The sequence below is a fragment of the Photinus pyralis genome, unplaced genomic scaffold, assembly GCF_008802855.1.
Source record: "Photinus pyralis isolate 1611_PpyrPB1 unplaced genomic scaffold, Ppyr1.3 Ppyr1.4_LG6, whole genome shotgun sequence".
Classification (NCBI taxonomy): Eukaryota; Metazoa; Arthropoda; class Insecta; order Coleoptera; family Lampyridae; genus Photinus; species Photinus pyralis.
This window is the reverse complement of record NW_022170663.1, coordinates 4,507,246-4,531,636: the sequence shown is the minus strand read 5'-3', so window position 1 is coordinate 4,531,636 and position 24,391 is coordinate 4,507,246. Positions and strand designations below refer to the sequence as shown.

The 24,391-nt window shown below is 37.5% G+C and overlaps 1 protein-coding gene across 1 annotated transcript; it reads right to left on the bottom strand.

The window, feature by feature from the left end:
* Nucleotides 1-13,542: 13,542 nt before the first annotated feature.
* Nucleotides 13,543-18,349, bottom strand: LOC116173496. Its single transcript, XM_031490998.1, has 4 exons — nucleotides 18,329-18,349; nucleotides 16,398-16,755; nucleotides 15,693-16,166; nucleotides 13,543-13,655 (listed from the first exon to the last, which is right to left on the bottom strand). The coding sequence occupies exons 1-4, from the start codon at nucleotides 18,347-18,349 to the stop codon at nucleotides 13,543-13,545; spliced, it is 966 nt and encodes a 321-aa protein (XP_031346858.1).
* Nucleotides 18,350-24,391: the final 6,042 nt, after the last annotated feature.

The window sequence follows — 24,391 nt, the reverse complement described above, 5'->3', positions numbered from 1 at the left end:
CAATTTGGACAAATTTAAAGTGAAGGAATCCACTGCAACAGATTGCGGGTCTTTTTTCCAAGAAACAAACAAGTTGCATTTAGCATTGCATCTAGATGCGAACAAATCAATATCTGGAGAGCCAAAATACCCAATGGTGTGTTGGTAAATTGGATTTGCTAATTAAAATTCTGTATCCACATCTAAAGTCCTAGATTCACGATCGGCTAAACGAAATATAAGCGGCTTGCAATCTGTGGAACTATGATGAGATCAACTTAGCAGACTACCCAGGTAGCAAGAGAGTTCTCACACGGCGAGGAGCAAAGTATTCTGAACGCATAAGAAACGCAACCAAAGCAAATACTTCCATTATGGTCTGTGGAAACGCAGCGGGAGAATTTATTCCCATTTACGTTTGCTACAAACCCGAGAAACTTTGGTCAACATGGTGTGATGGTGGTCCGCCAGGGGCATATTACAACAGAAGCAAATCAGGATGGTTCGACCACCAGGTAGATTGATATTTTGTATATGTCGCAGCCGTTTAATGAAATTGGACATTTCATGAAAAGTCTAGACACTTCATGAAATGCAGCCAGATAGTGAAATAAAATGATATTTCACCAAGTGACTAATTATTTTAGACAGTTCATGAAACGCAACTTCCTTTCTGCCTCATGCTGAAACAAACTCCAACCCAAACAGTATGAGCCATTTCCTTTTATTTTACATCGGCAGTTCTTAGATAGCGGTCGTTGTGCGAACAGTCTTTAAATACTTTTACATCTGACATACCTTGTGAAAATGTCACAGAAGAACGATTCAAATGTTAGTGTGCGCAAGAACTTATTTTATGAAAAGGTGTTAAATTATTACAATGATAAACCAAATAAAAAACCGTTCACAAAAGATATCATTAAGTCAATGATTAACGAAATCCAAATAGCTAAAAGTAAAACGTAAGTACAGTAACATGCTATTACCTACTCTATCTTAATGTTGTTTTTTTATAGCGGACGAAAAGAAAGGAGAGAATACTTTTTATTAAGCACGTACGATGTAATGACTGTGAGAAATAACTCATATCTAATTAAGCAACATGGCGCGGAAGATAAAATAGAATATGTGGTTGCATATGAGGAGCTATATGAAAAACTGGACGATGTTCATACCAACAAAACTGGTCATGGGGGACGAATTAAAATGGAAGCTGCTTTACGTATGAAATACAGTATTCCTCGTCCAGCAATTGAATTATTTATCTCATGCTGTGAACCATGCAATGAAAAAAAGCAAGGAAGGAAAAAAATAGTTGTGCGGCCAATCGTTTCGAAAGACTTTAATGAACGGGGCCAGGTAGACTTAATTGATTTCCAGTCAATGCCTGATAGTAAATTCAAATGGATTATGAACTATCAGGACCATTCCACAAAATTCATCTTTCTGCGAGCATTAGAATCTAAGAGAGCCGAAGAAGTTGCTAAAGAACTCTTAAGTATTTTTCTGTTAATCGGGGCCCCGAAGATCCTTCAGAGCGATAATGGTCGCGAATTTGTTAACCGCATAATCACCGACTTGAAAACAATGTGGCCAGAGTGTCTACTGGTACATGGGCGCCCAAGACATCCACAAAGCCAAGGGAGCATTGAAAGGGCCAATAAAGATGTAGAAGATATGATACGCGCTTGGATGCACGACAATAATTCTAAGAAATGGTCCATTGGTTTACAGTTTGTTCAATGGCAAAAAAATATTTCTTTCCATAGAACCATTGGACGTTCACCATACAAGGCTCTGTTAGGAAGTGACCCAAAACTTGGCCTTACTTCTAGTAACATTCCATTGTCATTGGCAAAGACTATAGAAACCGAAGAAGAATTGCAAGAGATTTTGAATGATCGACCGGCAGAAGCAGAGGAACTACTTAATTGTGAAAATGTTAGTGAAAATGTGGACAATGATGGCGAAAATGAGGAAAATGATATTGAAAATAACGAAAATTACACTGACAATATCGAGACGGATGTTCTTAGTGCGTGCGTAACGGACACCGTTGTTCATCATAATCCGAGTTGTCAAATCGATAGGTGTTGTATTTGTGAAGAAGAACTAAATTCAGAAAATAAAGTGCGGTGTGACAAATGTCAACAGAATGTTCATCCCAATTGCATATCAGCTTCTTGTAGCAAAGAAGACGCTGATACACAATTATGTCAGTTATGTTTTACTTCAAGTAACATTCTTAGAGAAAGACAAGCTACTAGAACTAAAACTGAAGAAGCTGCAAAAAAAATGCTCAACAGTTCCACGAAAAAGTTACCTAAACTAAAGAAAGGCGATTGTGTGTTGTTAAGCACACCCAAGGTAGATCGAGGACCTGGAGATCCGCTAAACTTAATATGCATCATCATGGACCAAAAAAACGGCGTTAATCAATTAGCTTGTCAGCATGGAATGTTAAAGGGTTGGTTTGGACCAGAATGTTTATCACTAGCAGGTGCAGCGTTCCTTTCCATACATGCTATTAACACAACTAGATACTTGTCAATCAGAGAAGCTGTAATGATGACAAGCGGCGGTCAAGGATTTGTTAAATGCATGTGCAAACCAGGAAGAAAACAATGCAACAGCGCAAGGTGTATTTGCATGAAAAATAAATCGATGTGTACTTCTAGGTGCCACCAAAGTTTGCCATGTTCAAACAAATAAAGATTTACATTTTTGATAACTGATGTGTTCTTTCACAATTATTTGTACATTATATGTAATCGACATTTCAGCATGAGGCAGAAAAGAAGTTGCGTTTCATGAAGTGACTAAAATAATTAGTCACTTGGTGAAATATCATTTTATTTCACTATCTGGCTGCATTTCATGAAGTGTCTAGACTTTTCATGAAATGTCCAATTTCATTAAACGGCTGCGACATATACATACTTCAATTAACCGAGGTAATTTGAAGCTTTGGATAATTCTGCGTGTTGGAGAGGTTATATTGTGTGCATGGCGCCATTTAAATTGGCTAAATTTTCCGCGGTATGGGAGTCGTTATAATTGTAACACTCCAGACGGTAACTCTGAAGCTTACCATCGGCAATAAAGTGAGCAGTCACCGCTAAATAATTTTTTTACGGCCTCACATGACTGCAATGCTGACCGAACTTCTTCCCGTTTTGAGTTATACAGTAAAGGAACTAAAACATTAGAAATTGTTTTTCTTGTTGGTAGATGTACCCAGGATTAAGAGCCGCCAAGAAACTTTTAAAATCTTCACTCTCCACAATTTGAAAAGGAATATACAACTTTACCATTGCCTGCACTAATATTTTATTTATTTCATCACGTTTTCTTTGGTTTATTGGTTTTTGAAAATACGTACTTATTGGGGCCACGATTCTCTGATTCTTGTGGGATGGCAATGCCGACGCTGAAGAGGAAGTCGACGGGACACTGGAGACTGTAGAAGAAGGACCACTTAAGTCTGTAGATGTTTAGTATTTTTGAACAGAACTGGCATTTTGCAGTAGATGAGTTAGATATTTCCGTAAAATACGACCAAACGGCACTAGTTCTTTTTTTCGAACTCATTTTCAGATAACAAATAACAACAAAAACAAATAACGATTGCAATAGCAAACAACAATAAACAACAATATAAGACTTAAGATGAACACGCGCGCGACTAGCAAGTAGTAGGTAAGGTAACCATTTAACATTTAACGATTTATCCAGACTCAGTCACTAAACCTAAAATTAATACTTAAAAGTGCAAGGTAAGGAATTAATAGCAGGCGGCTGGCCAAGCTGGCGAGTCGTTGCTGAGGCTTATACATTTTTATTATTGTTATTGAATCAGCTTTTTCTCGAATAGTGTGAATGTACCTGTCGGTCCCTTTTTGTTTTATTTTAAGTAGGAATTAGAATTTACGAAACGAACTGACTAGTGACTAATGCGACCAGTAAATCAAGAATAGCAATAAACAGGGGCTTATTAGCACCTAAGCGTGGGAAGATGGTTTAACTCACTCCTAAAATGTAAAATACCATCATAAAGTCCTACAGGTAAATGCAAAAAAACCCTTTTGTAACTTGTATGAAATATGCATTTAGAGTAAAGAATTCTAATTCGTAATAAGCATTTATAAGCGGTATATTGTTTATGTTTTAGTTTTTATCAATCTGTAGCTGTAAAGAAAGAACATTTCAACATAAAAAATGTGTGTAGTGTATTGCTTAGAAATTCGGGATTTAATTATTATTATTGTGTTTGAATGAGGAGGTTATAACGGTTTGTTTCTATGTTCTTCCGTATGTATGGTTGGTTGCCTGTTAGAATAGAGTCCAGATTCAGTATTTTTATTTAAATTTTCAAAACCTGTAATTGTCCTTGTCCTTGTGATAACATTCCTTTACTTTTATCTTCATTTTCCGGTCACTTTTGATTTGACAATCGTCTCTCCTGCATTGGTTTAATCAATACTCTTGAAAATTTGCATCCCTTAATTATATAAGGATCTCCAAGTTTATTGGTGAGATATTTCGATTATACTATCCATTGGAAACGTCGTGTTGGCTCTGTGGTAGTATTTTTGATTTTCCCTTTGCGGTTCTGTAACCACATGGGGGTTGGCGTCTACTATTAGCTCGATTACCACCTTAAGAGGTATGTTCTATTGCTCTTTACCTTCTCTTATACAGGGTGACAATTTGAAAACTTACCACCCCCCATATCTTAGTAAATAAACGAGATATTTAAAAAAATCAAAATCCGTTTCGGTAATTCGGAGGGGGAATCACAATGACATAGTTGGCGACGCACCCCCTCCAACCCCCTGCGCCCCAGCCACCCAACTTTTAAATTTTAAATAGTGACCCCCCATGTGTGATACGTCGTTGGAAAGCTTTGAAAAAATGCTTCCTAGCCATACCAAATAGCATTACATTTAGGTTAGTAATTATCGTGCAAATCAAAAAATAAACTAATATGATACATTTGAAATCTGTCGTATTTAAAACGCAACCGGCGAACATTAGACGAACTAAGAGAGAGAATAATTCAAGAATGTCGAATGGAAGTCCAAGTTAAATACGATTTTCCATGTTTATTTTTTGATTTGCACGATAATTACTAACCTAAATGTAATGCTATTTGGTATGGTTGGAAAGCATTTTTTCAGAGCTTTCCAACGACGTATCACACATGGGGGGTCACTATTTAAGATTTAAAAGTTGGGGTGGCTGGGGCGCAGGGGGTGTGAGGGGGTGCGTCGCCAACTATGTCATTGTGATTCCCCCTCCGAATTACCGAAACGGATTTTGATTTTTTTAAATATCTCGTTTATTTACTAAGATATGGGCGGTGGTAAGTTTTCAAATTGTCACCCTGTATATGTTCCTTACAGCTTTTTGTTTTGGATTAATTGTACGTCAAGTAACGATTTCACTGTACCTTCATTCATTCCCCTGACCTTCTTCCTTCCTCTTAGCATTCAATTTTCAATTGTGAAATTTAACGATTTATTTTTTGATTAAAATTACCCAACGTAACTGTGGTACATGGTCGTATTTAATTGCTATCTATCCTTCTGTATTCTCTTTCAGGATTTTCTGTGTTTAGTCCCTTTCCTTCCTTTTCCTTTCAAACACAGTGGCGCTTCTTGTCAATCTACCCCCGCGAATCCCTGAGTTACAGCATCGCCTCCGGAGTGAGCTATACCGGAGCAATACCGGTCCTGGTTTGCGCCAAAACCAAACCGTTATAAGGTAAGTCAGGTATGAAATTGACAATTGAATATAGACACTTTTCGCTCGTAAGTGTGTATCGCGTGCTTCGTGCTAGTGCCAGTGTTGAGTGTCGGTTTCGGGTGATCGTAAAATGTAATACGACAAACAGCACATTTGAACGACTCGCACTGAACGACACGTATAAATGTGCTGTGTCTTAGGAGCCGGCACACTCAAAAGAGTCGCCTTGACCCATCACTAGTTGCGATTAACGCGAATAGAATTTTGCAATAATGCAGATTGAGAATGAAAAAAGGATGAGTAGTGGAAAAACTCACGTTTAGTTACAGGCGACAAACCAAACCTTGACTATAGTGGTACAGGAGCAGCCAAGAGACAGCGGCAACGTACTGGTCCACTGGAATTCTTCACTCGTGGTTGTAACGAAGCATCCGGAATTTCTCCATTTAGTGTGCCGTTTACAAAGACCACCCTGTATGTAACGTTTGGTTTGGGCTTCGTTACGCAAGAAGACCGCGATATTTTTGTAACCACCGAAGGATGTTGTCCTGGCGAAGATGAGGGACAATTAATATTCTTTGGTTTCAGCGCCGTTAATTATTTATAAGATGTTTTAGATTCCCATAATAAGTAAAATCAAGGATAAAACGAGTTCAAATCGAGTTGTTTACAAGTTTTGCAGTCCCGTCCGTATGCCTGCATGTTGCGATAAGAGTGTTAAAGCGATAGCGCCGTTTGAGAAGAAAAAGTCCAAGGGAGCTAGTTGCAGATTGGATTTATGAGTACTTAGGTTTGATTACGCTTAATTAGGTAAGCGCTGTTAATTAATGCCATGTTAATGGGCAGTAGTAAACCTTGTCAGAAACCGTCGAGAGAGGTGTCCACAGAGGCGCTGTAATTTTTCTATTTGTTTGCAAGTTGTCCCAGATTTTTAAGATAATCACAGGAGCCGCAATTAATTAAAAACCGAATTATTTTCTACACCGCTCGGTACGAGCACCGCCCGGCTTTGGAAATTCCATGTTCCACTTCTACCAAAATAGGTTTCCTTTAAAAGGAAAATGCTCATTTTGGGAGGGATCTTTTCTGCTTCATACTTTCGAGTTGTAAGTACGCCTTTTGATTTCTTTAATTTGCGAAACCGTATCATTCCGAATCCACCGAAACCCTTTTGTTTTACCGTTTGAGCGACCGTAAGTCAATCCGTTATCCTTTCCGTTTAACTACCGTTTTGAGTTTACCTTTTTTGCACTACCGTAACTTTTACCCCGTTCCGCTAAGTTTCATTACCGCCTTAAGCTTACCGTATTTTTCCCGTTCAATTTCAGTACCCCTAGAAGTAAACGAACCCTTTGTTTTTATTTTAGGGGTTTCAATTACAGTGTAGTTCGGTGCCTGTCTACTGTGGGATGGCGCCATCACGATGTTCGTGTGGAGCAAATCTGAAAAATGGTTGAGAATTAAGAAATAGCATCCACTAAATCGTTGTGGGCGATGTGATACGTAACAATTGGACGAAGTGGACTAAAGAAAGGTTGGGGATAAGGTACTAAAACACAGGTTGGCGATGTGGTCGTTGGGCGAAGTATCCGGGTATTGAGTAATTTTAAACATGCGGTAACACTGTCACTGTCAATCGAATCCTTGATTTCAATGTCGACTGTATTAACCCTGGAGCACTCGCGGCATGAGCGTTTCTCTCACAGTTTTAGCAATTTGCCCATAATTTTGCCGCTGGTGCAGATATCGTCCTAGGGTCCCTTCTAGCTGAGTTTGTATATCTATGCTGTAGGATGATATCTGTATTTGCATGCCGTTGACAACAATGCGTTAGTAGGTGATTGTTGTTGCATCGCTGCAGGTGCTGTGAGCATTTTTCTCACTGCGCGAGTGCTTTCGTCGCTTCAATATTTTCTCGGTGTTGTGTGCCGTGAGCAGTTTTCTCACTACGCGAGTGCCTTCGTAGGTTGTATTTTATGGTTACTATTTCAGTATAAGTGTAGGTGGCTTTTGGTATGTATGTCCCCAAGTTTACCGTAGACAGTGTCACTCCAGAATTTTCGCTTTTAGTAGAAAACATGAGTCGTGGAAGAATGCTTGCCGAATTGGGACGACTTGAATTCGAGCGGAAAAATTTTGCACCTCCCACGTGGACCACGCAAGAGGCACAATTAGAGGATTTGGAAGACGACCAAGACCGCTTGGACATCCTTAGTGACGCGGAGAGCGAGCACAGTGACCATGACACGGAATCGGAACAGTCGGATGATGAAGATTGTGATAATAGAGATCTTTGTTATGTCGGTAAGGACAATGCAACGCGTTGGATAGCTCATCCTCCTCGCCCTAACCGCCGAACAGCTAAACAAAATATAGTTATTCATTTACCTGGTGTAAAGGCAGTTGCAAAGAACGCAAAGTCAACAAGGGAATGTTGGGAGTTGTTTTTCCCACCGCAAACCGTAGAGCATGTTGTAAATTGTACAAACATCTACCTTGATAAACTACGGCCAAATTACCAGAGGGAGAGAGACTGTCGAAGGACAGATACTACAGAAATATATGCCCTATTTGGCCTTTTATATTTGGCCGGAGTCAAGAAGGCTCAGTATCTCAATACCAAGGAGCTACGGACAGACGATGGGACGGCTCCAGAAATTTTTAGGCGGACGATGTCCAGGGAGAGGTTTCACCTATTACTGCGCTCATTACGGTTTGACGACATAAATGACAGAGAGAACAGGAAGCAGTTTGATAATTTGGCACCGATTCGTCAAGTGTTTGAAGAATTTGTACAGAAGTGTCCAAATAATTACCAAATTGGAGAGTACTGCACAGTTGACGAAATGTTAGAGAATTTTAGGGGACGCTGTAAATTTAGACAGTACATAGCGAACAAACCATATTCCGCAAGGGAATTGAATCATGATCGTAAAATATTTAATTACCGTATATCTCGTGCCAGATCTATCGTCGAAAACGTTTTTGGCATTTTGGCAGCACGATTTATAATTTTTAACACTGAAATTAATTTTTCACTTAAGAAAATTGACTATGTGATTGCAGAATGTTGCGCATTACACAACGATTTACGAAAAACTACGTCGCAACAATATTCTCTTTCGTTCAATAGTTTGGAGAATAGTAAATAAACTATTACTTACCTCTATTTGTGTCTCATTTTCTGCGTCGGAGTCGTTACAAATGCCTTTCCTTACGGTTTCTTGGTCACAGGTGAACATTATCAAATTAAAATACCACAAATGCGACGAATACGTTTCATCTGTTCCAGCACCTGAACGTTTAGATCCTAGAACTTTTTTTAGTTCTTTGCGGAACGAGTTTCTTAATAGTCCGTCGGAGAGCCTCGTCTAAGATGCACAAAAACAAAACAGAGGTATAACTAAATGGGACCCTCACCATTAGAAAAAGCACATTTTTTTACATAGGAAATGAAGTTTGAGACTAAAGATAAAGCAAAAAAATTCGAACAATTTTGTTAACTGTGTTGAACAAAACGGCAATATTTAAGAAACAACAAATTTCCAATATTTCATTAAACTCGCCGTGTCGTAACTTTTTCATGAAAATAGCTTTTCAAATGGTTTTTTTTTTCAAAAACTCCACAATGTAATTAGCCCAGTCAATTTAGACTAAAAATGGGCAATCAGAGGAACTAAAAATACTAGTTCCAATTTTTTCAGAAATGTGTAGGGAGAGGTTCCCTGAAAAAGAAAAAATAAAGTCCCTCCAAATTCCGGTGCCGCTGGGGGAAGGGGGGGGGGGATTTAAACGACCCATTTTTCAGTTTTTCGCTTTTAAATCGAAAATGGTGCGTTACAGTGAAAAAGTTCTTCAGTACAAAATGAAAGCTTATTAAATTTGCTACAAGTTTGGTTATGTACATCTTTACGAAAACTGAACCGTTTTATCGTATTAATGTCCTGTACCCATCGAATACAACGCACCATTTTCGAGTTAAAAGCGAAAAACTGAAAAATGGGTCGTTTAAAGCCTCCTCCTTCCCCCAGCTGCACCGGAATTTGGAGGGACTTAATTTTTTCTTGTTCAGGAAACCTCTCCCTACACATTTGTGAAAAAATTGGAACTAGTATTTTTAGTTCCTCTGATTTTCCTATTTTGACTGTATTATGTTGGGTGATTGCTTGGATTAATATATTAACACACAGGTAGCGGAACAGATCTTTATTAGACAATTGTCATGTCACCGGCCATCGAGCAGCTGTCGTGTCAAGCGTACCGGCTTCGTCTTGGCAACCTTTACGAAAGACATAGTTGCCACGTTTTATAACATACAGATATACTATAACATCTCCCTTTCCTTAATAATACAAAGTATACTTAAAATAACAAACATTACATATAATTACAAACATTACTACAAGTTTAGTCTACTTGGGGTCTTAATTAAACGACCTGATCGTGTGTGCCTTTCAGAATCATTCACCTGTATTTCAGAATCATTCACCGTTTCTGACCTAATTGGGTTTGGAACAATTAGTAATGAATTGTCTGAATTACTGTTAGTTAATAATCCTTCATTATCATTATTAACATCAGTAATTTCAGTTTCCATTGTTTTTAAGGGTTTAAAGAACATTCGGTTTCTGCGGTATAATGTGCCTTCTGCATTTTGTACTTGATAAGTTCGTGGTAAAGGTCCTACACTTACAATTGTACCTATGTGCCATTTTTTATCTGCAAGTGCCTTTTTGAATAACACTTTTTGTCCCACTTCTGACACCATATTATGTTGGGTGATTGCTTGGATTAATATATTAACACACAGGTAGCGGAACAGATCTTTATTAGACAATTGTCATGTCACCGGCCATCGAGCAGCTGTCGTGTCAAGCGTACCGGCTTCGTCTTGGCAACCTTTACGAAAGACATAGTTGCCACGTTTTATAACATACAGATATACTATAACAGACTGGACTAAATGGACTTCATTTTGTCCCGATTAATACAACTCGGTCATCACGATGAAGTGAGATTAAAATTATGTCGTTAATTTTTTTCAATAATCTATTTCACAAAATAACAGAAACTTGTGGGAACTATAAATATATTATGCAATAATATTATTACGAGATTATAATTTTTAATAGAAAATTAAAACAAATTATATTCTTACGACTTGATATACTGTAAGGGACCTGTAAGGGTAAATCTCATTAATTCCATTTAGAGGAATTTTAATTTATTACCAACAGGTGGTGCTAGTGTAATCCCCATATCAGTTACCGCACATTCTATGTACGCAGGCAGCCCTTCCAATTCCACCTCCAGGTCTAGGTGGAAATAAAAGGCGAATTCTCCAGTTCAACTCCGCCATCGTACTCAAGCACTTCCCGGTTGCATGGAAGCAAGCAATAGTAATTATGCTGCCCAAACCAGGAAAGGTCCTCACCGACCCAAACAACTACCGTCCCATCTCGCTGCTTCCTGCACTGGGGAAAATATTCGAGAGGATACTTCTCGCACGACTGCTGCCGCTTATCAACATCCGACCCGAGCAGTTTGGGTTCCGGAAAAACCACTCCACCACCCAGCAAATTATCGGGCTCGTCGACGCTGTGGCCGAGAACTTCAACAGAGCGAAGTGTACGGTGGCGGCCTCCTTCGACAAAGTATGGGTGCAAGGTCTCATATTCAAACTATTAAGAACTCCGAGCATCCCGCTGAACTTCGTTCATCTCATCGACCACTACCTGACCGACCGTACCTTCAAAGTTCGAGTAGGCAACACATTATCGGACGCCAAATCAGCACGATCAGGAGTACTGCAGGCCGGCTGCCTGTCATCCGTGCTGTTCAGCATCTACATCAATGACGTCCCGGTCGGTCCGGACGTCAAAATAGCCCTGTACGCCGACGATCTCCTAATTCATGGCAACCATAGGCTACCCAACATCGCCGTACGACGAATACAGGAATCCATCGATACCATCATCAATTGGGCGAGCCGCTGGCGGCCCAAATTCAACCCCGCTAAAACTGAGGCTGTGATATTCACCAACAAAAAATTTTACCAGGACTACAACAAATTAAACGTCGCCGGTCAAGACATCCAATGGTCTCCCTCCATCCGATACCTGGGCGTAACAATCGACAGAAAACTGACCTTCAACCGACACGCGGATGAAGTAACCACCAAAGCTCGGGGAAGAAGAGCGCATCTCTACCCTCTACTCAGCAACAGCGCCCTTACCGAGAAGACAAAACTCGCGATCTACAAGACGTGCGTGCGCCCCATCATGACGTACGCTTCAGCAGGCTGGAAGACGTACGTCGGAAAATCCTACGCGAAAAAGATGGAAGCGGTGCAATCCATCGCCTTACGGACCATCTGCAAGGCAGATTGGTTCGTAAGGAACGAATACATCCGGCAGGCCCTGGAAATACCAACCCTATCCGACCACATTCGCTCGCTGACCGAGAAGGTTTTCGAAAAACTAGACAAATCAGACGTCGACCACATCAGGAACCTCGCACCTGTGGCAGGCACACAGGAGCGAAAAAAGAAGGGGCCAAGGAGGGTGCTGGTGGAAAACCAATAATCCTCAACCACTCTAGTTCCCACCAACCGCGTCAGCAAGAGGTGACGCAGCCCGTTAGAACCCTTGCCTAACAATCCTCACTGGTGGAACAGAGATGGAAATAGGACATCGCTCCAAGAGCAATACGCACACCCTCATAAACAACAAAAGAGGAAACAAGACGTCATGAACTACAACCAGCAAGCAGTAGAGCCAATGGCTAGAGCTGTTAGAAGAAGGGCTCACAGCCCAGATCGACAATCGTAGGAGACAGACTGATCCTCATGCGCTTCACGATTGTCATTAGCTTCCAAACGTCACTTCTAATTTCTACTTTTGTTAACAAGGTTCTGCAGAAATCGGTGGTTTTAACATTGGTTGGTGAAAACCGGCTCGTATTAAAACGACCTACAATTTTAAAAGGCAGGGAAAATACGGCGCAAGCCAGTGTTGTACCTGGAGGGTTGAAGTAGTTCAGGCTGGTGTAAACCGGACTGTATTATCTCCGCCGCATTCCTTTACGATTGTAATCAGCTTGTATGTAACCTTGAAGCGAGTACAAACGATTGTGACCACCCATATGTTGTTTACTACAAACCTTATCATTTATCAATAGCACCACTTGTTTATTTCCATATGTTAAAACACCATACCATTAACCATTTAATTACAGAGAGCACTATAAACGATTGCGTTAAGTCCAAGGTCAACTACCACGGCGGCGGCGCGCATTACCACAGAATAGACGCGACCACCTCTATTGGGCCGCGTTCAGGGAAATACATTTTATTTTATTTATGATACAAAATACTTTTGTTTATATTTAATACAATCAATAAATCCTGTTAGCTGTGATATCTTCCTTTGGAATTCTGACAAACTGCGACCCCTGGCATTTTACTCCGTGGGCACGCGGGTACAGTTATCGTCACTTTTGTTCCGAAGCAATTCAGGGACAAAAGGGCCTTATAATACATATTTTGGTTGAGCGTTTTTCAAAATTGTTCAAAACAGCGTTACTCGTAGCAATCACAGATATATCAAAGTAGGTATCTGTAATGCCATCAGAAAAACTAGACTTGTTCAAAACCCATGAAATAAATGTATATGGTATCTCCTTCCTGCAATTTTCCTCATTAATGTTGTTTGAATGTACATATGATGATTAGGTATTAGAATTGCGTTTTGTTGAAAAAATTTTTCTTAAAAATAGCAGCTGCCTTATGCACTGCAGAAAAGTGAACTCATTTTACTAGCTTGAGAGTTCTTCCGTCGAGACTTCCCCAGGTGTTGAAAATTCGCTTGTATCTTTCGGAGAGTTACTTTCATTCTTTTTCTCGTCTTCTTGCAAAACAGGTGCCGTCGCTAGTTTGTTTAACTGTGATTTTATATTTCTTGTGCTAATATATTGTGAGTAGCAGGTTTTGTGATATTTTGTCTCAGCCGCAAATAAATCTGCATAAAACTGTAATCTGCCTTACATTTCAACATGTTTTCTTAAAATCGCAGCATCTTTTTAGTTGTTTTCTTTTCTTTAAACTATGAATTAGTATATTTTCTACGATCACCGAATAATATAGATTAAGGCAATTTTTCATTAGGATAGGTATTAAATTTATAAGTTTTGTTTGTTCTGTCAAGGTTTAAGTGGTAGAACAGGATACGAAGATTTCTCTTTGTATATCTGAACTTCGCCTTGTGATTCTTCTGTCTTTTTTTTGTTTTCGAATTTGTTTTTTCCATGTCATTACGTTAGGAGAAGAATAAAGATTATTAGTATTATTATTATTATTAATATTCTTTTTATTTGTAGAACCCGTTCCTGTGCAAATTGCAACCAAAGGTTTTTTCTTTAATGTGCCTGATTTACCACAAATCAAACCATTTGTTATATTAAAGGGATCTTTTGGTTTTCTAATACTGCATGAAGGCCAATCACCTGAATCTGTTTGCATTTATAATGATATTTTTGCTGCAAAACGATTTTCTGCAAGAAATATGAAACGGGTATCAGGTAAAATGGACAAGTAGATAATTTTTCAGTTCTAAAATTTTTTTGAGAATAAATACGCCTTCCGTTTCATTTATTAAATGCTATAGTGATTCCAAAATACTTTTGAACTGTATCTACACAAGTATGTGTGGTAGATATAATAAGGTTCAAATGTTTTAATTTTGTAACCCCATTGATTAATTTTATTTTAAAAATAAAAATGGAGCGACATCAATCACTAAGCCCAAAAAATCGCTCCCAATGAAATCCCTATATCTTCACATCTAGGCATATCGGATTCCTTGCCCGCGGAAGTACAGGAAACAATACGTCACTTGATATTTTCGATTCAACATCAAAGATGTGAATAAAAATGAAACGAACACCGCTAAACATTATTCAATGATTAACCATGAAATTGTCTTATTCAGCAATAAATTAATACCATCTACCACAAAATGAAGTCCATTACATTGGGAAGTTTTTAAAAAAAAAACCATTTAACCCTCTCATGCATGATTTATTTTAAAGAATAAAAAAAAACAAAATAAATTATTTTTTGTATTTATATAACTAGAAAATGGGTTACAGGAACTCAAAAGTATATCAAATTAAAAAATATATTCAAAAAAAGTCAAAATTTTAACTGTCCACTCTAGTGGACACAGTGCATTTTACATCCTACTTATGGAAATTTTCCATGCAATCTGGGCAACATGGCTCGTTACACCTTTTACATATATCTTTGGTCTTCCGTTTACACGAAGACGAGTGGCATCTTCTTGCATTTTTTATGTCTGTAAGTTTGGGCCAGTGTCCAAAATTGTCTTTCCGTATTTCTTCTGGAGCATGGTGGTTTGGTTTTCTCGTTTTCAGTATGCTAGTTGGTGGGGTAGTAGACCTGGGCCTTCCCCTTTTATTTTCTGAGTTTCTAGTACCCCTATTTATGAGTGTTCGGCCAACGCTTCCTTTGAATTCTAGGAGATCCATATCGCTATTTCCATCCTTCTTATACAGAATCCAAGAATTTATTACTGCTACATCCAGAAAATGCATGAATATTCTAATGTACCACCTTTTATTCCGCCTTCGCAAAGGGTACAGTGCAAGTAGTTGATCTAATAAGTCAACACCACCCATATTCTTGTTATAGTATTTGACAGAGAACGGCCTATTTACTTCAATAGTGGTTTTATTGGGCTTAGACCAACGTTTCACAGAACTTTGTGGTTCAACTCCTGCACATGTTGAACCTATGTGTATGGCATTGCTATCCATCCATTTTGTTATGGTAATATCCCCTGATTCTGTGGAAACTACAGAAGAAGTACCTCTTCCCTGTTTTTTCATGTCTTTTTCTGACATCAAACATTCTCCTGCTCCTGAAAGGCGATTTCCCCTCAACGTACCAGTAGCCCATATTTTTCGCTGTTTCAGCTCTTGCAACAGTGGCACAGAACAGAACAAATGATCGAAAAACAACTTGTGATTTTTGTGTTGGATGTCATCGCTGAGACGGCGAATAACATCTCCGCAAGCACCAAAATCGCTAATTGCCTCTCGTCCTCCTCCCGCTCCTTGGTATACTTCGAAACGATACATATATCCACTTACACCCGCTCTAACCCAAAGTTTCACGCCCCATTTCTTAGGTTTCTTCGGAAGATACTGTTTTATGCTCAACCGCCCCTTTAGCGGAACAATCTGTTCGTCTATTGCCTGGTATTCTTCTGGTTCAGTGGCACTCAAAAAGTTCTTTTGAAGTTTATCGAGAAATGGCCTGAGTTTCTTGAGTTTATCGGTGGAATTAGTATCTAGATCCAGGTTATTTGTAAAATGTAGATGTCTCAGAATCGATTCATACCTGTTTACAGGCATAGAATCTGCAATGAAACTCATACGAAATGCAGCATCACTGTTCCAGTAGAGACGTGTTCGTGGATATCTTATATACGACATTATCAAATTTATACCCAAAAATGTTTGCAATTCATACTTTGTAAGGGTGAAGTTGGGTTTGTCCAACTGGTGTGCATATAAATTAGATTGAAATACTATTTCTTCTAAGATCTCATCAGAGAAATAAAATAAAAAGTAATCTATTGGTCTCTTACTTTGAGTTTTTCCTCCTTCCAAACCGAGGAATGGTGGTAAAGTACCAGGGCCATACATACTGTCAGAATTTACCCATTTCCTTTTATTGTCAATGGCCTTTTTAGATTTTGAATTTTTACGCCGCAGTAATTGGGCCAATGGTATTTCATCCTCTGAACTAAATTCACCGTCAGTATCCTGTAGCTGGTAGAGATTTTCGTCTTCAGCTTCGGATTCCAATTCAGACCCATCGGGTAAATTGAAATTGAACTCGGTGATGTCCAGCTCCGTATCACCCGCCTCAATCTCAATAACCTCTTCGATTTCAGGATTCTCTTCGACACCAATAATATCATTATCAAGATCAAAAATAACAGTCTAAAAATAGAAAACATATTGTTGGAAAACAACCCAAATTGCATTGTGTCCACTGCAGTGGAGAGCTAAGTTTTGATTGATAATTATATTATTTTAATTAAATCGGCGAAGAAGCACAATGCACATGTCTTAGAGGACCACAATGCAGCGAATGAACATTTTTTACCTTTTTTGATGCCTCCATAAAAAGTTCTAGCACTAATAGGTTGGAAACAATCGTCATCCATCTTGAATTGTATAGCACAACACCATACAACACAAAACATGTGGTTTTATGAATTCTACACTTTGTTGGTCTGTGCTGCCACTTACTGGTGATTGAATGAAGGTTGTGGAAGTGATCTGTAATGATTTCTAGGGGCCTGGCATAATGTGTGGCCTATATTTCTACAGTGGACCCAATGCACGAGAGGGTTAAAAAGCTGTTTTCATAAAAAAGTTACAACGCGGTGAGTTTAAAGAAATATTGGAAATTTGTTGTCGTTTCTTAAACATTACTGTTTTGTTTAATACAGTTAATTAAATTGTTCGAATGATGATATACCTACCAATAGAAAGCAAATTGAAATCTGAATAAAACTAGAAAAAAAATGTCGTTCTACCTTCTTTAGAAAAAAAGTTATGAATGTTCAAATTTAAAAATACTGATTTCCTTTTTTTCTTGTTTTTTGGCCTATATCTTTGGTCTCGACCAATGGAGAGAGTCGTCCAACGCCGTCTTCCAAAAACGCCGCGTGTGTAGAACGCTTAAGGTAAGGTTAGAAACTTATTTATTCATATTTATTAAGGAACGCAAAAATAAAAATATACACAAAAGTAAAAATACATAAGTACCTAAGTAAGATTAATTATTGTAATGTGGCCCTCCATAATTTGAAGATCTTTGATAATTAGATAATGTTTCAAATTGACTCGGCCCGAGGTTGGAGTTAAGCTCAATTTCATTTATTATTTCGTAAACCCTACCTTTAACCAGAGCTTATTGGTACGGTGTAAAATTTTTAACAATATTTACCCATACTTATAAAAAAGTGTATTAATGGATCTTCTTTTTCTGGCGGCGGTTTTTGCTTTTCTAAATAGCTTTTAAATACACTTGCTACAGTTACATCTTTTTGTTGGTAAGGTTTTGGCCTTTTCCCTGCTCTAGAAGTGACAGAAGGGATCGAAGACACGTTGCTCATTGATGGAGATGGTAACGGAGATGATACCACCTCTGGCTCCATCCTTCCTCTCGGTTATTAAACTTACTCCTCGTTGGTATGTAATCTCACGTAAGTTCATTTGATCTTCGAATCTCCATTTTTTTGTGTTAGCTCTTTTGAAAGCATTGTATTAATATTTACTAATATTCTCTTTATATATAAAACTCTACTAAAACATACAATCTTCACAATTACTAATACGGCGCTATTTTACAAAGTTCATTTGTAATAAATTGTATACTGATTTTCACTTTTTTCCCCCGTTTAGTTAAAATAAAAGCGAAATAAGAACAATTTATTATAACGAATTGGATGTTACATTAGGCAATATATCACATAAAAATAGTATTAACTTATTCATACGTTACCTCCAGCAGCACGCAATCCATTCCAATTTTACGAACAATCTCTATAGGAACACAGATTTAGGCTTGCTCTCCTTTATTCGTGATTTCTTTCTCTTGCACGTGCAACAAGTTTCTGGTTCACCGAGCCACGGTCATTGGAGCATTAGTAACGGAATTAACAAAACCCACAATTTACTGTTTTCTTTGTGACAATGGAAGGAAATTTTCATCATTGTCGCATTTGTAAACACAGTGTTGCTGATATTGTGTACGGTATATTAAAATTCAACGAACGAAGTTTTCCTAGAAATTTTGCCGATGATGTATACAAATCACGTAACCCGTGGGGGATAAATCAGTTAATCAATATCTATATATTAGATCACTAATTTATTATTATCTGGATTTCGTTTATAAACTTCCCTAGATATTTGGCGGTATTTTCCCCGTGCTTAATATATGTAATAAATAGTATTTATTAAATACTAAATATTAACTTTTAAATATAAAATACTACAGTACATTACAATAAATCCTCATATTTTGGAAATAATGTATTGTTTTGGTAAATGTTATCGTAAGGCAAACATCTAGTCCTTTGTTAGATGTTTGAAAATTTAATAACAGTGTAATGAAATATTTCACAGCGGTTCTAATTTTCAATTATGCTCTCGTGAATAAATTAATTAGAAAATGTTTAATATATTGTCCGTTCTCTTTTGTAATTTATGATATCGTCGGCTTAATAAGCAAACCTCTTTGATGACTTTACAGAACGAACATAAAACTTTGTTTTTGGTAAGACAGTTAATGATGTATTTAAATTGCCTATTTCTAGGAATAATTGGAAGAAAGTCGTTCACAAATTAGATAGTTTAAAAAACTGCTCACTTTGGAATAATCAAAACTTATTGGGAATTGAGATATTTGTACTATTTACCTTTAAATTTTAATATAATTAGGCGTTTGTATAAATTAAAACTGTAGATTTACAATTTCAGTTAGCATTTGGTCACCTAAGTTTCTCTGATTTGCGGAAACCGTGCAATATACGTCTATGGTTGAAACGTTTGGATTATAGAACCTACCAGAATCACTTCTTCGGCTAGCACTTCAATTGATCAACATCTGACTTATGACTACCAACTTACACATAATAAATAACTCAGGAACCAAACATTTAGCAGGTTCTCCGACCATGAACTTGCACTCTACATCTTAAAGTTCTATAGGCCATAAGTCAGGTTTTTTTTGTTCTAAAGTTTTTTCGTACATTATTTCGTCTGGCAGGATGAAATTTTCAGAAATCTTAATTAAGATGGACAAGGGTCGTCTCCTTTTTATGTAATTAACTTTTGTAATTAAATTTTATTAATTTGTCGTTGGTCTATGTAACGGCATGGGGATTATTTGTGTCATACGAGAAAGCGGCCAAGGTATTTTTGTTTACATTTTTATTTTATTTAACGTAGAATTTCTGGGAATTGTTGAGTCTTTATCTGTTATCAATTGTAAATGTTTAATTTAATTGACAAGTGGATGTGATTTATCGCCTTTTCTGTGTAGTTAAGAGATGAAATTTTATTTTTTCCTAGAATTTAAAGTTTGGATTTATCTCTTAATGTCTGATAACAAATTGATATATAAAAATTATTTGGCTATCAAAGGTGCTGCAAGGAGAGGTGTTTGTCGGCGTTTCATTAGTGTGTTTTCAACGTGACTCAGTTTGAAGTTGAATTTTTTTAGCGTATTTTCCTCAAAGTGAAAAATCGCTATTTGCTGCACTTTGTCGTCCGTCCGTCACACGTACACCTACACCACTGAACTGATTTTGGCGATATAGGATTCATTTGAAAGGGCTTGGTCCAATGATTCCGTGCATACCGATATTTTTTGGTTTTGCGCATGCGCAGTGTCAAAAATTTGGTTTAACTTTTTTTTAATTTTATGCAAAATAATCACCTCTGAATACTAAGTCATTTTTTAACGCCCACTCAATGATGGAATATAATGGTGGCGATATGTTTTTTTTTGTTTTAATTTTCATTGGAAACTTTCAGGCCTGGTATACTGAGCTTCGGAATTCTATACTTCGTATAATTTTTCCCAGTTGCGCTTAATTTGCAACGTTGCATAAGTAACTTAAATACGACCGATTTCTAGCGTATAATTCAAAACCAAAGGCTACAGAATTTACAACAACCAATTTATTGACGAACGTGTAAGAAGATGACGAAAGTTCGCTGCTATTACAAAAGACTAACTAAAACTTGGCACGAGTAATATTTGTTTGTTGGAATGTTCCTGAATTGTTTAAACGTGGAAATTTTCTTCCGCATAAGTAATTCAAAAGGACAAAATCGCAAAAATTTTACTCAAATATATGCTCTCGTTGCAGGAAGCAGTTGTTGAATGAACTACATGGCAATCACGAAGGGATAGTTGGAATGAAATCTAATGCACGAGCATATTTTTGGTGGCCTTCACTAGATCAGGGGATTGAAAGACGAGTGAATTAATGTAAAGTATGTGCTGTTAATAAACCAGAACCTTCTGAAGCACCACCGATTTCAACAAAACCTTCCAACTATTTTTATGAAAGGTTCCATGAAGACTTTATGGACCTATTAAAGGCAAAATGATATTATTGATACTTGATACATATTCTGAATGGTCTGAAGCTTTTGTCATGCTATCTATAGAATCACACATTACTATAGATTAGCTGAGAGGATGTTTTTCTCGTTTTGGATTGCCTAAAGTAATCGTAATGGTCCACAGTTTATATCTGCCGAGTTCTCTAAATTAAACATCTAACATCCTCACCTTTTCACCTTGCAAGTAATGGGTTTGCAGAAAATGCTGTAAAATCTTTAAAAGAAAGCACTATCGGATAATAATAATAAAGATGTGTCACAGTAGATTAGTAGCAGCGATCGAAAATATCATGATATTTATATAAATATCATATCACATGATATATATCGGATATATATCAGATATACCTATATCGGATATATATCAAATAAATCCTAGACTATATTTCATTTTCAAAACTCAAAACAGAAAAACAAAAATTTATGTTCTAAAATCTAAAGCACAAAACATTTTATTTTAACTCTTAACACAACAAAACTTAAAAATCGAACAGATTATTTGTCTTGATTTTAGGAGCATCGATATTGGCATATCCTCATCTGATGAATTGTTGATATCAATAATGTTATTAGCGACATTAACATGATCAGAATCTTCAGACGTGGCTGGTTCCCATGCCCATTCAAGGTTGGTTTTTTTTTGGCTGTATTTTGATTCATGCACTTAAACATGAAAATTAGTTTATTGGCTTTTTGGTTTCCTAAGCGATTTCGTAAATCAGATTGGACCAAACCAAAAGATGAAAAGGCTCTTTCAATCCTTGCTGTAGATGCCACTGCAGTGTGTAATTGTTCACATAATTGTAAAAATACATTCTAGTCCGGCCAATCTGAGTCTGATACAGGACTCGATTTCCACCATGTTATCGGAGGAGTAAGTGGAAAATGATCCCCAAAAAAAGTACTTTGGAAATGGGCTTCCTTTTGACATGAGAGACATAACAAATGGAATAAAAGAACTGTTAATACTGTTTAAATACTCAAAGGCTTCTCCTTTTTGAGTAGTTGTTAGATGTCGCCCTAAAAATCGGTGATCCATGATGTTTGCTAAATAATGCATTGGTCCAAGTGCCATATTTTTTTTCTTTTACATAAACTTTTTTTAATTAGAAGTGGCTGTCGTGACAAATCCAAATCCATTTCTAATTTATGCCATACCTCTACACTTACGGATATGGTAGTAGTCTCTTTGAACTCTATCTAGAGCTATTGCTATTGGATCTAGGCGAGCAATTAAATCGCTAGTATTTAATGCAATCTGAGTATCATTTACAATTTTTATTATGTCACTTTCAATTACATTTTTATGATCCTGACATAATTTAACAATAATTCCCCTATTGTCTAAAAATGACTTTAGCGCATTATTCATTGCGCTCCAACTGATTTCCAGAGAATTTTTTGCCTTCAGCTTCTCTGTAAAGTCCAGATGGTATGTGTTTGTTCCTCAAATATTTTATGACTCTTAAAACGTTTGTAGTTGCCGAAGGAATTTCTAAATGTTTGGCCAATAAATTCAAAATATGAGCTGACCATCCATACTGAAATATGCCGATTTGTTTTTCTAATTCGGAACGCATCTTTTGTACATTTCGTCGTCATGGACATTACTCCATCCATCCAGTGACATAAAAACTGTTTGTCTCTCTAATGTATCCCTACACTCCTTTAAAATACTATCATACACTTCATTTAGAATGGGTCCTCCAATCTGATATGAAGAAGGGCCATTAAATCCGGGTCTTAAGAGTGTTTAACATTTTCTTAAATTCGATATGATCAGCATGCAGAAAAGGTGTGTTGGTTGCGTAAAAATACCTGCCTATTTGTAAGGTAAGCTCTTTGGAGTACGCATCTGACGTTGCAATCATATCAGCATCTTACGCCATAGTTAAAGCATGTTGTTTTTTAGTTGGATGACGGATAAAACTTTCTGAAAAAAGAAACGAGAAGATTAGATATAGATTATTAGAACCAGATGATTTTTACCTACAATCTACGTATTTATCCAACGCTGGAGATAAGCTTGTTACAGTATTTCTGTATCTACTGCACTTATTATATAGTAGAAATTGGTTTTCTTCTTTGGTCATTGTTCATATACTTTTCTTTCTTTTCTTCGTCAAAGAGGATGTCACCTAGATTATCACCCTTCACTAATTCAAAAATTAGATGGGTCTGTCTGTTTTCTAGACATACGCCCATTATTTGTATATGTGGGCGTGTCCGTTGTTATCCTTGCTTAGCTGAATTGTGCCTCGATTTGGATAAACCACAGCTTAGGGTCGTTTCAGAAAATTGTGGTAGTTTTATTGTAACTCTGTATATTTGTGACATCGTTACTAAACTGAGCTTACATTCCAGCATGGTGAGTATATGGAACGACGTGGGTCGTTTGGATTAAAATTGGCAAAATGTGGTCAACCTGTTTCATCGTTGATATGGTATATTGGTATACTTAGGTTATTATCTTTAACCTGCTAACAAATTAATATAGGTATTTATTTATTTATTTATTATCCCTCTCTTGTTTTGGGCCCTCAACAGGCTTGCGCCCAATTACAGAGTGACCCGCATAATGCTTTTTAGAGGTGCCTCTGCAGAAGGTATGTACCACCATACACTTACACACGGTATGCTCATTATTTTTCTCAAACGCGTTTTCTACTGACGTCACCTGCGAACGTGTGGCGCCAAAATTCAAATGTTTACGCACAATCCAGTATACGTCACGCATGACATATTGTAACTTTCAGTTGTATCTACGAGCTTTAACGTTAATTTGTTGATAGCTAATTAATCATTAATCAAAACGGGTAGCAATTGGTAATAATTTTATTCGTAATGATCCTTTACCGATACTGATCAAACTTTCGTCTTCGTAAAAAATTGGTTGTTTCATTTTGCTTATTCAGTCTCGATACCTACTTAAAAAGTGTTTCATTTTTAAATTATACTGTGCTCTTCCAAAGGATTATTATTCCCATCGAATAAGTATGTTTTTAACACATTTTTTAAACCGAAATAGCTTAGAAAAATGGTTGGACCCAAGATCTATACGGAAAAATCGCTCCCTGCACATAACCTCGGGCAAACCTCTCCCGGGTAAGGAGATTTTCCCGGAGATGGACGCAGTCATTACCCGCTTCCGCAGTCTATTCGAAAGGAAGCCTGTACATGACGAGGCCCCGATACTGGATCATCCAACCCCCCTGAAGGGATCTATGTACCAATCACTCAGGATGACATCGAAACTGCCAGAAGAGGATGGTCAAACTCTTCACCCGAAACGGACGGCATTACCATCGCGCAAGTACGCAGATGCCCCTCCCACCACCACTTGGTCCTTTTCAATGTCATCCTCTATCGGCTCTTTACGCCGCATTTGTGGTTAACTTCGCGCACGGTCATGGACCGGACCGACCCT

Bases quoted from the DNA above. Each gene is read 5' to 3' on its own strand.
- LOC116173496 (XM_031490998.1), bottom strand. From the start codon at position 18,349: ATGGATTGCGTGCTGCTGGAG. The intron at 16,756-18,328 runs GTAACGTATGAA...TTCTATTTTTAG, and splicing joins TGGATTGCGTGCTGCTGGAG to ACTGTTATTTTTGATCTTGA. The intron at 16,167-16,397 runs GTAAGAGACCAA...GTTTCATTGCAG, and splicing joins GGAAGGAGGAAAAACTCAAA to ATTCTATGCCTGTAAACAGG.